This window comes from Pituophis catenifer, unplaced genomic scaffold (assembly GCF_029215685.1).
Source record: "Pituophis catenifer annectens isolate HBS135680 unplaced genomic scaffold, rPitCat1.0.hap2 SCAF_4, whole genome shotgun sequence".
In the NCBI taxonomy this organism is placed as follows: domain Eukaryota; kingdom Metazoa; phylum Chordata; class Lepidosauria; order Squamata; family Colubridae; genus Pituophis; species Pituophis catenifer.
The window spans coordinates 128733787-128746161 of record NW_027256884.1 but is presented as its reverse complement, the minus strand read 5'-3'; the positions used below and the strand labels follow the sequence as shown (position 1 = coordinate 128746161).

The 12375-nt window shown below is 42.4% G+C and overlaps 1 protein-coding gene across 1 annotated transcript in view; it reads left to right on the top strand.

Moving 5' to 3' along the window:
* The window catches only part of MAP6 (microtubule associated protein 6), a 35784-nt gene extending 23622 nt beyond the window's left edge, over positions 1-12162 (top strand). The window contains exon 4 of the mRNA XM_070944089.1: positions 12074-12162. Within this exon, the coding sequence (XP_070800190.1) occupies positions 12074-12156 (83 nt within the window). The 3' untranslated portion in view covers positions 12157-12162. The remainder of the gene's footprint in view (positions 1-12073) is intronic.
* The last annotated feature ends 213 nt before the right edge of the window (positions 12163-12375 follow it).

Here is a 12375-nt window from a genome sequence, read left to right as displayed (position 1 = left end):
TTGCAGTTTTAAAGTCGCCCATCCTGACAGGGCAGAGACTATTAAAAAAATCTCCTGACTTTCCCCCACCTTTATTATTTGCGTAATCATCTATTATCAGTGATGTATGCATCGTCATTTTAACATGCACAGATTTATTTTATCGCTTTTGGAGAGGGGGAAAAGTTGCGAAGTGAAATGCCACCCTGACTTTACTTAAAACTGGGGGAAAAAATTAGATTTTTAAAAATATTAGGCAGTTCATTCCCATTGCCCATTTCAGATTTTTTTTAAAAAAAGATAAACGCAAAAAGTAAACTGAAAAAGTATTTTCCCATCTCCTCCTTTGCAAAGCAGAAGCTGCCACCTTTTTCTGGTTCTTTCTTTCTTTCTTTCTTTTTTTAAGTTTGAAACGGATTTTTTGGGGGGCAGAATAAAAAGAGCCGTGACGGCCCCAAATTGCCAATTCGATTTGGCAATTATACCCCCCCCCAGAGGAAAAGTAGATTGGGAAGGAAAGAAAAGGCTAACGCTCCACAGATATTATTTCCAAGGGAGGGGAGATATTGTAAGAAAAGACCTTGTGACTAATTTTAAGGATTTATTTCCAGAGCATGAGATTATTTTTTAAAAAAGCAAACAAACAACGATGTGCAAAAAGCAAGTAGAAATATTGAATAGGGACGTTGGAGAAATAAGCAAAAATAACTGTTTTGCTAGAATCCCAGACTAGGAGACATTATTTAAAGGGTGGGGGGGAGCACCTGGGATTGGGAGGGGGGGTTTGGCGGGGAGGAAAGGGGAGGGGGCGCAGTTGTACGATTACATGGGTAGCCCACTGCAGTTGGCTTGATTCCTGAAAGGGATGCGACAAAAAACAAAAAAATTGTAGCGTTTCTGTGTGTGATGTCTCTGCTGCGGCTTGTGCTGGAATGCTTTCCACTTATAAAGTACGTGTCACGATTTCTCTTTAACAATGTTATTTCTACGCCTAGTTGTGCTAGAAATGTAGAGTGTTGAAGTGATTAGACAAGAATTGTGTGTATGTCCGAAAATGGGGGTGTGGGAGGGCGAGGTTTTTTTTTTAGTTGGACTTTAAAAATAATAATAATAATGTTGCCGGTATGATGACGGTTGCTGCATATAAAATGCAAATATCCTATTTTATCGCCAGGATGGTGTATGTTGTGCCCTTGTATTTAATCCAGCAATTTCCCATTTGGGGAAAGGGAGGTTGGGAAAAAAAAAATATATATCTACAGGTAGTCCTCGACTTACGACCGCAAGGGAGCCCCAAATTTCCGTGGTTAAGCGAGACAGTTGTTAAGTAAGCTTTGCCCTATTTTGCATCCTTTCTCGCCACTGTTGCTAAGTGAATCACCGCACTTAACCGGTTGTTAAGTGAATCCGGCTTCCCTCATGGACTTGGCTTGTCAGAAGGTCGCAAAAAGGGACTGTGTGACCCTGGGGATGGGGGGGGAGACGCTGCGAACCGTCATAAATACGAGTCAGCTGCCTGAATTTTGATCACCTGACTGTGCGAACGCTGCAACGGTTGCAGGCGGGAACCACGGTCGTAACTCACGTCTTTCCAGTGCCGTTGTAACTATAAACAGTCACTAAACGAACTCTTAAGTCAAGGACTACCTGAATTGCGATAGAAATAACGGCAAAATCTTTTCAAGTCCTGCTACAACAACTACAACAAAAAAGAAAAACATTTGTTCGTTTGCTCCATCACGCTTATTTGCAACTTGCCATGAGCGAAGGTGGCAAAAATCAGGGTGGGAAAGTCCTTGATTGACACCTTGGAAAAAAGGTTGGTCCAGAATGTAACTCTGAACGGTCACTAAACGAACTGTTGTAAATCGAGGACTACCTATATATATGTGTGTGTGAAAGGCAACTTCTTCGCGTGGTCAACTCTCATTTTGCTGTGTGATGCACAAACACATTCCTGTAATGGCACCCTTCATCGCTGCTTCTATTCGGGAGAGCCAAACCGAAATATTTTCTTCTGAAAATTCCGGGATTTGCAAAGGAATTTGGCAAAAAAAAAGGAAAATGGCTGTGGCAGACACCGTCGGAAATTTGCACTGGATTCCCCCGACTGGGTTATTTATATGAAAATAAAGATCTGTACCAAATGGTGGTTGGTTAGATTTTGGGTTAGGATAGGGCGGTTTTTTTTTGGGGGGGGGTTTTAAATATTTAAGCATTCTCAGGTCGCACCCCTTAAAACACACTGCACGTTTTGTGGGTGCCTTCCCCTACTGCAACACGATCCGGAGGGATTTTCCTTGTAAATGAAACAGCCTAGAAATCCCTGTCCGAAAAGACTTTTACAGTTTTCAGGTGAGGGAACAGCTGTCCATCAATCGCAAGATTGTGGAAGGGGTAAAAAATAAATAAATGAATACCTCTCCACTTGGAGTTATTATTACTTCATATGCGGAGTTCTTGGTATTCTCTGAGCTGGGTTCATTTCTTGCAGACGTTTCATTACCCAGATAGATAACATCATCCGTGCTAGAAGGGAATGAGGGTTTGCTCTCCATTTATAAACCCCACTCCCTTTTAGCACGGATGATGTTACTTAGCTGGGTAATGAAACGTCTGTAAGAAAATAGCTCAGAGAGCATCAAAGGACCCCGCGGTTCAATCCTGAGGGTAAAAATATTCTATCAAAATGAGTTAAATAAAATATAAACAGTTCTTGATCTCTGTAAAATCTGGACAGTAATGAAATATAAAGGATTTCGCCTCCCCCTTCTTATGGATATAGAAGAAGCAGCAAGTCATCTACAAGTGCTTTCAATTTGCTGGTTAACACCCAAGTGTCTATTTTTAACTCCGGGCATAAAGTGTCTGGTTTTTTATGTTCTATGCCAATGTTTATTCTCTTTGGTGTTTCTCAAATTTGGCCATTTTAAGACATGTTGGACTTCAACTCCCAGAATCCTCCAGCCAGGCATAACTGGCTAGGAGATGCTGGGGGATGAAAGTCCCATGCATGCTGCCTGGGGAATTCTGGGAGGTTGAAGTCCACGTTTCTTAAAGTGGCCAAATTTGAAAACTACTGCTTTAGAGCTTCCTTTCCAAATTGGTGCCCTGCAGATGTGCCAGTCCCAAAAGTCCATTCAGAGTTGCAATACTGAATGGAGACAAATTTATGCAAGTTTAGCTGCTGCTCATTTTTATTTTTATTTTTTTTGCAAATCTTGCAAAAGTTCAGTTTTGCGGGGGGAGAAATTACAAAAAAAGAGAGAAAACGTTGCTCACAATTGGGTACGCGATTGCTACCTATGGCTCAAATATATATATATATCTCATTATTTAATTATTGTCATTTTGTCTGACTGGTCCATTAATTCCCGAGACGGGGAATTGATGGAGAGTATATCCAAATCATGGACTTCAACACATTTTTGTACATTAATTTCATAAACGTCCACAGATTTTTTCTCGGTTACAACACATTTTCAACAAGGCAGCATATTGAGAACGGCAGTATCAAAAAGACAAGTTTTATTTCAACTCCTGATTGCAAAAATGTTGAAATGCATTCAGTGGTGAATGAAATGAAGGTTTCCCCCAATTCTAGTTTTGAGTTAACTGTTTGGGGCACCAGTGGGAAACGATGGCTGTCAATCAACTGGGTTTCTCTCTCTCTCTCTCTCTCTCTTTTTTTTTTGTAAAAAAAGATTCTTGTCTTGTAATTCCTTTGCATTCCTTCTATAAAATCTGGCTTCTTGGCTTCTCAATGTTCTTTGTTCCCCCTTTTGTTGCTTCCCTGGTTACATCATCGCTGTATATTTTGTTCTCGTACTGCACTGAATATTCCACCCATTTTTTCAACGAGATGTGCTAAAAATCCTTCCGATGGCTTTTGTAGATATTCCATCCTCTTTTGACTCTGTTGCAAAGAAAGAGCTTGAAATAAACGCCACAATCACCTGCTGTGCTCACATTTGCAGTATTTGTGTTAAGAAACGGGGGTACGACGCAACTCCATTAACCGTCTGGGGTCGTAACGCCGGGAGACGGATCCAGAAGGGTCTCTAACGGTGAGATGGGGGAGCTGCATTTATTTATTTATTAGATTTTTATCCTGCCTTTATTACTTCGTAAGTAACCCAAGGCGGTAAACATACACAATACTCCTTCCTCCTCCTATTTTTCCACACAACAACTTGTGAGGTGAGTTTGGCTGAGGGGGGGGGGATTGGCTCAAAGTCATCCAGCCGTCTTTCATGCCCAAGGCAGAACTAGAATTCACAGTCTCCTGGTGATTGGCTCAAAGTCATCCAGCTGCCTTTCACGCCCAAGGCCAGAACTAGAATTCACAGTCTCCTGGTGATTGACTCAAAGTCATCCAGCTGTCTTTCATGCCCAAAGCAAAACTAGAACTCAACAGTCTCCTGGTGATTGGCTCAAAGTCATCCAGCTGCCTTTCACGCCCAAGGCAGAACTAGAACTCACAGTCTCCTGGTGATTGGCTCAAAGACATCCAGTTGTCGTTCATGCCCAAATCAGAACTAGAACTCACAGTCTCCTGGTGATTGGCTCAAAGTCATCCAGTTGTCGTTCATGCCCAAAGCAGAACTAGAATTCACAGTCTCCTGGTGATTGGCTCAAAGTCATCCAGCTGTGATTCATGCCCAAAGCAGAACTAGAACTCACAGTCTCCTGGTGATTGGCTCAAAGTCATCCAGCTGTCGTTCATGCCCAAAGCAGAACTAGAATTCACAGTCTCCTGGTGATTGGCTCAAAGTCATCCAGCTGCCTTTCACGCCCAAGGCAGAACTAGAACTCACAGTCTCCTGGTGATTGGCTCAAAGTCATCCAGTTGTCGTTCATGCCCAAAGCAGAACTAGAACTCACAGTCTCCTGGTGATTGGCTCAAAGTCATCCAGCTGCCTTTCATGACTTAAGGCGGTACAAGAACTTGCCATAACTTGGTTTCTAGCTTGCTGCTTTAACCACTAGACCAAACTTTTAATTCTGTATTCGCAAAGCTGATAACGGCAAAAATTCTGCATGTCAAGAGTTACTAGTTGAATTCCACCCCCCCTTTTTTTTGCTTTAATTTATATGCCGCCCTTCTCCGGAGACTCAGGGCGGCTTACAATGCGTTAAGCAATAGCCTTCATACTTTTGTATATTTTATACAAAGTCAGCTTATTGCCCCCACAATCCGGGTCCTCATTTTACCCACCTTTGAAAGGATGGAAGGCTGAGTCGACCTTGAACCTGGTGAGATTCGAACTTGCAGTAATTCCAAGCAGCAGATGTTAATAACAGTGCTTTAGTCCACTGTACTACAGGCTCTTATTGATTGACTCTTTTCAGTCAATCAATCATGGCGGATAACTTATTGATTAGAAGGGGCTACTACAACATTACTCACTGCCCGGGTGTACAATGTAAACTCAGGCAATTTTTTTTTTCCAACTTTGGTAACTTGGAAGATGGATGGACTTCAACTTTAGAATTGTGAGTCGCTTGGTTCGGCTGGGCAGCTATAAAAATTGATGAGTGAGTGAGTGAGTGAGTGAGTGAATGAATGAATGAATGAATGAATGAATGAATGAATGAACAAATAAACTCCCAGGCTTTTCCATCCAGCACGCTGCCTGGGGAATTCTGGGAGTTGAAGTCCATCCATCTTCCAAGTTGCCAAAGTTGAGAAAGACTGATTGAGAGGAACAATTTTCACACTACACAAAAAAAAAGAAAGACTGCTGAATGAACAGGTGGCTGATTTTGGACGCACATGGAAGGAACCCACTCTCCTCTCATATTCATAAACGTAATGTAAAAATATCTTTTTCTGTGTTGGATTCTTAAATATACACCTTAAGATTCAAAGGAACATTCAACCAGGTGGTCGGCAACCTTAAACACTAAAAGAGCCACAAAGCTCCTAACCGGAAGCCTCCCGTTCCTAACCGGAAGCCCCCCGTTCAATCTCCACCTCTATGGTGGAGACTTAACCGGAAGTCCGGTTCCTCCACCATAGAGTCTCCTCCTAGCACAGCATCCTTTTTCCTCTACCTGTCCTAACTGAAAGCCCTATCAATTGTGGAGCTGAACAGCGACAGGGAGCCGCAGCAGAGGGATGAAAGAGCCACATGCGGCTCCAGAGCCACGGATTGCCGATCCCTGGTTCAACCATAGAAGCCGAAGTGACTTTCCTTCAGCTAATCTTGAAAACTATGGGCTGTGTTCACACATTTGTGGTTAAAAATTTTATTAAAGGAAATTTTTTAAAAAAACCATATAAAAACCTATAAAATAGTATAAATATTTTATATTTTATATAATCATAAAAGCTGACGTGAGAAAAAGGGAAAAAAGAGGAATCAAAGAGACAACTAAAGACACAAAAAAAAAACCAGTAAAAGAACAATAGAAAAGAATAATAAGTTTCTGGTTTTCTTTACAGCATTTTTTATTTATTTATTTATTTATTTATTTATTTATTTATTTATTTATTTATTTATTTATTTATTCATTCATTCATTCATTCATTCATTCATTTATTTATTTATTTATTTATTTATTTATTTATTTATTTATTTATTTATTTATTTATTTATTTGCTTGCTTGAATTTCTATACCCGCCCTTCTCCTGAAGGACTCAGGGCGGTGTATAGCCAAAAATAAAACCATGACAATATAAAAATTAAAAGCAATTTAAAACAATTAATAAATTGTTAATTTATTAACAATTTGGCCAAATAAATAAATTGGCCAAAAAACTCTACAAAAACAACCCATTAAAATAGTAAAATGTTATTATTATTTAGGCCAGCCCTGCTTGTTGGAATAATAATGTTTATTATTGTTGGAATTAATGTTTATTAATTATAAATAAAGGTATAAATTTAGCTCTTTTATGGTTACCACATAACACTCTTCTTTCTATAATTGATTCGGTCTAATCATCAATAAACCAGTTGTTTATTAAAAAAAAATAATAAAGGCGGGATATGAATAAATAAATACGTTCACACGATATCATTAGCTGCAAAATCTACTGGCAACGTTCGTGCTAAGGAATCCTGCATTTATTTTTGGATTTGATTTGATTCTACTTGATTTGACTTTTATTGCTGCCCAGGTCAACAAGTGACTTCGTCAGTGTACAGCATAAAACATAAAAACAATTGAAACATTACAAAATAAATCTACGGCACCCAAGAAAATAGCCATAGTATTTATATACCGCTTCACGGTGCTTTCCAGCCCTCTCTAAGCGGTTTATAGAGTCAGCATATTGCCCCCAACAATCTGGGTCCTCATTTTACTGACCACGGAAGGACAGAAGGTTGAGTCAACCTTGAGCCGGTCAGAATCGAACTGCTGGCAGTGGGCAGAAATAACTTGCAACACTGCATTGTGACAACTGCACCACTATGCCTGCCTGCTTTCCTTCCTTCCTTCCTTCCTTCCTTCCTTCCTTCCTTCCTTCCTTCCTTCCTTCCTTCCTTCCTTCCTTCCTTCTTCCTGTTTTCCTTCCTTCCTTCCCAAGTAATAACTGATTTATCTCATTTTACTGACCTCAGAAGGATGAAGGCTGAGTCCACCTTGAGCCAGTCAGAATCAAACTGTTGGCAATCGGCAGAGATAATCTGCATCACTGCATTGTAACAACTGCACCACTCTGCCTGCCTGCCTGCCTCCCTCCCTCCCTTCTCCTTGTTTTCCTTCCTTCCTTCCTTCCTTCCTTCCTTCCTTCCTTCCTTCCCAAGCAACATATACCGCTTCACAGTGCTTTCCAGCCTTCTCAAAGCGGTTTACAGAGTCAGCATATTTCCCCCCCCCCCCCCAACAATCTGGCTCCTCATTTTACCGACCACAGAAGGACAGAAGGCTGAGTCCTCCTTGAACCGGTCAGGATCGAACTGCTGGCAGTCGGCAGAATTAGCCTGCAATACTGCATCCTCACCACTGTGCCACCACGGCTCTGTTACTATGGATGTTAATACAGCCAGGAAATGAGGGCCTTAACATAGCTGGGACCCCAGACCCAGGCACACAAGTCTTCATAATCTAAAGGCCCACAGGTCGTCATATCTGAAGGGAGAATATTCCAGAAGGCAGGGGCCACAGCAGAAAAGACCTGGTTGCCACTAAGCTTTCAATCCCTTGATTGACACACTATATCCAGCATATTTGACTGAACTAAATCAGTAGGAGCAACTGGGAAAAGACGGTCCCTAAGATTAGCTTGTGGGATGCGGTGGCTCGGTGGCTAAGACGCTGAGCTTGTCGATCGAAAGGTCAGCAATTCAGCGGTTCGAATCCCTGGTGCCGCATAACGGGATGAGCTCCCGTTACCTGTCCCAGCTTCTGCCAACCTAGCAGTTCGAAAGCACGTAAAAAATGCAAGTAGAGAAATAGAAACCACCTTTGGTGGGAAGGGAACAGCGTTCCGTGCGCCTTTGGCGTTGAGTCATGCCGGCCACATGACCACGGAGACGTCTTCGGACAGCGCTGGCTCTTCGGCTTTGAAACGGAGATGAGCACCGCCCCCTAGAGTCAGGAACGACTAGCACATATGTGTGAGGGGAACCTTTACCTTTAAGATTAGGTTATGGTTGGCTTTTTTAGTTAGCAAGTAGCATCAACCCAGCCTGTTCAGATGATTCAACAACTCGAGCAAAACCAAGGAAAGGGTTAACTCCATTCCCAGGTTAAACCAGTTGTGTGGCTGGCTGGGGAATTCTGGGAGTTGAAGTCCAGACATCTTCAAATGGCTAAGGGCTCAGGACTTAGGACCACAACTGAGCCCAAAATGTCCACTTGCAAATCAAGATGGTTTGTCAGGTGATTTTTTTTGTTTTTTGGCCTCATTTTACAACCTTTCTGGCCACAGTTGTTAAGTGAGTAACTGGCCTGCCGTTGTAAAGTTAGTAACACGGTTGTTAAGCGAATCTGGCTTTCCCATTGAGTCACAAAAGGGGATCACGTGATCCCCACCCCACCCCCCAGGATACTGCAACAAGCCGGCTGAATTTTGATCCTGTGACCACAAGGATGCTACAACAGTCGTAAGTATGAAAAACGGTCATAAGTCGTAGAATTGTTGTAAGTTGAGGACTACCTGTACAGGATTTCTCTACCATAGCAATGTTTAAGACAGAGGTCTTCAATCTTGGTAGCTTTAAGACTTGTGGACTTCCAACTCCCAGAATGCTGCAGCCAGTATAGCTTTAAGACTTGTGGACTTCAACTCCCAGAATTCTATGCTATGCTGGCTGGAGAATTCTGGGAGTTGAAGTCCACAAGTCTTAAAGCTACCAAGTTTGAAGACCTCTGGTTTAAGATGTGTGGACCTTGCTGACTGGGGAATTCTGGGAGTTGAAGTCCACACATCTTAAAGTTGCTATGATTGAGAAACTCCTTATTAGTAACTGAAGTCCAGCTGTGTCACCATCAGAATTGCTTTAAAAAGGTGCATCACGATATGCAAATTTGATTATTATTATTTTTTTTGCCTCCATTCATATCAGTGAAACCTGAGGTTGCAATTTCGGAATCCAGCAATAGCTGGTCCTTGACTTACAGCTGCAACTGAGCCCAACGTTCATGTCGTTAAGTGAGAAATTTGTTAAGTTTTGCCCCATTTTACGACTTTTCTTGCTACATTTGTTAAGTGAATCGTCGCCGTTCTTATAGGGGTCACACACGGTTGTTAAGTGAATCTGGCTTCCCCATTGACTTGGCTTGTCCGAAGGTCGCAAAAAAGGTCATCGCGCGACCCGCGGAAGACTGCAACCGTCATAAGTACATGCCAGTTGCCAAGCCTCTTGAATTTTTGGATCACCTGACTGTGGGGATGACGCAACGGTCATAAGTGTGAAAAAAGGATTATGACCGAGTCACTGTTTTCAGGGCCGTTGTAACTTTGAACAATCACTAAACGAACTGTTGTAAGTCGAGGACTATCTGAAGTTCCACTATATTCCAACTCTAATGTCAGCACTTCAAGCTGCATTTTACTCTAGTGCTGACATAAGAAGGAGAAGCGGAGGCGTCTGGAAAGGGGACGTTTGACTTTTCACCTACTTATTTTCCCTGGAGATAATATCCCCTAGGAGATGGGAGGGGAGGGGGGAAATTCCTTTGAGCTGGAGCAGTAGATTAGGGGTAGAGTGACTTGGAAGATGGCCAATGAGTGCAGGGGAGTGGGGAATGGAAAGGGAGGGTTTTGGGTCTTGGAGTCAGTGTTGGCTGTGATGGAGTCGGAGTAGAATGTCGTGCTTAATAAATGGGAGTTTTTTTCATCAAAGACTTTTTTTGAAATGCAATTTATTTGAGACGACCTCGAAACCTGACATCTAATAGCAAAGAACCCAACCCATACAGAAGTATATATAGTTAACGTCAAGCTCTTATTTTTTAAAAAAACCTGTATGATCCTAATTAACCAAACGCATTTGTAGCAATGCTTAGTAGGAATTCTCAGCTTCAGAATGTAAATCCTGTTCTTTTTTGGCAGCTGCATTCATCCGACCTGCTAAATTTAATCCAGGTTGATGCTTTTCCTATAAGGACGATCCCAGCTCATTGGGTTGGTTTTGTGCAAACTTTAAAAAAAACCACAACAATAGCCTCATTCAGGAAATCAAAGAGCCCAGTACCAATCGAAATAGATATTTGCTCTTGTTCCAAGAATCTAAGCAAGCGCCCACAACTTGCACAGCTGAATTTGCACAAGTCAAGATAATAGTTAAATTATTTTTTTAAAAAAATTGAATTCCACATTAGAGCAAAAATGTCCTGAAATTGCACGGGGCTGATTGTCAAATAACAAGGTTTTTTTTTTTAAATTTTTATTAATCCCAAAAGTGCTTTTTCAGGAGGCAACTGACTTTTTTATTTTTTTTCTTTTGAAGATGTTTCGCTTCTCATCCAAGAAGCTTCTTCGGCTCTGACTGGATGGTGGGGAAGGGAAGGATTGATACTCCTTGCAGACAGCTGGTCATTTGCATCCTTTGAGAGGGCCGTTGAGGCCACTTGGAGGCTTATCTGTGGGTCACCCAAATAGTGCAAATGGGCGTGGAGCCTTCTTGGCTGTAGGATGTTTTCTGCCCTATGTCCCTTCACTGTTGGCTCCACACCTATTTGTACCACTCAGGTGACCCTGAGGACACAGGTAAATCTCCAAGTGGCCTCAACGACCCTCTAAAAAGGATGCAAATGACCAGCTGTCTGCAAGGAGCATCAATCCTTCCATTCCCATTCTAGTCAGAGTTTGTTGTGGCTCCGTTGCCTGAGCCTGGGCTATCGACAGATGCAGACTCTGAGAGTGAGGGAGAGGAGTTGGCAAGGCCTCCCTCTCCAGGACCCTCCTCTCTGGCAATGCCTCCAGAGGACACCGAAGGCCAAGAGATAGGCTCAGAGCCAAGCACGTCCCCGCAGCCACAGGTGGACAGCGATGAAGGAGATAAGTGTTGGCTGGACCCTCGGCAGAGGCGCAGGGAGAAGCGTGCGCAGCAGAGGGGAAGGCGTGCCAGAGATTAGCTGAGTCACTGGACCACACCCCACAGGGTATAAATGTGGGTGTGGTGGCCGGTTCAGTTTGTGACAAGCAAAAACTGGAAATAATCCATGATCTCTGCGTTACTGGACTTTGCCTGCTTTATTGGACTGCATTTGGATTAATCCTTGTATTGTTGAGACTCTGCCTGTTTTATCTGGCAGTCTAATCTTTGTTTTGTGTGAGTAAAGTCTGATTTGGCAGCTAGCCACTGCATTGCTGCCAGCTTTATCTTCAAAGAGTTTTGTCGTGTGGCTTATTAACTCTGGGCCATCTGTGGGGGTGCGTGTGTGGTACGGGGACAGAACAGAGTTGAAGAAGCTTCTTGGAGGAGAAGCGAAACGTCTTCAAAAAAAAAAGAAAACAGAAAGTCCAGTTGCCTCCTGAAAAAGCACCTTAGGGACAACCGTGACTTGGATGACTGAGAAATTCTGCAGGTTTTTTTTTACTAACTTCATGGGGAAGACAACCTCTATTCCACTTTTCTATTTTTCTTTTTCTTTTCACGCTTCATTTAAAAAAAAACGATCTCTTACTTTCAGGGTCCCCGATAAAACCATCGATGATACAGCTGAGGAATCCAAATACTTTACAACAAGAATGTCCCATGGAGGCTCAGACCTGAAGCAGGGACTGAAACAACCTTCTCTCTGGCCTGTTGGCGAAAGCATATTTGATTTTTGATTTTTTAAAAATCAATAAATGGTTGCTGAGATGTTTGGTGGTCTTGGTCATCATTCTTGGAGGAAAGTTTGAGATGCAGACGTCAAGTTCCTTTCGGTCCCATTGAATCTGAGCCAGCCGTGTGCGGCAGCAGCCAAAAACGCTAATACAATCCTAGGTT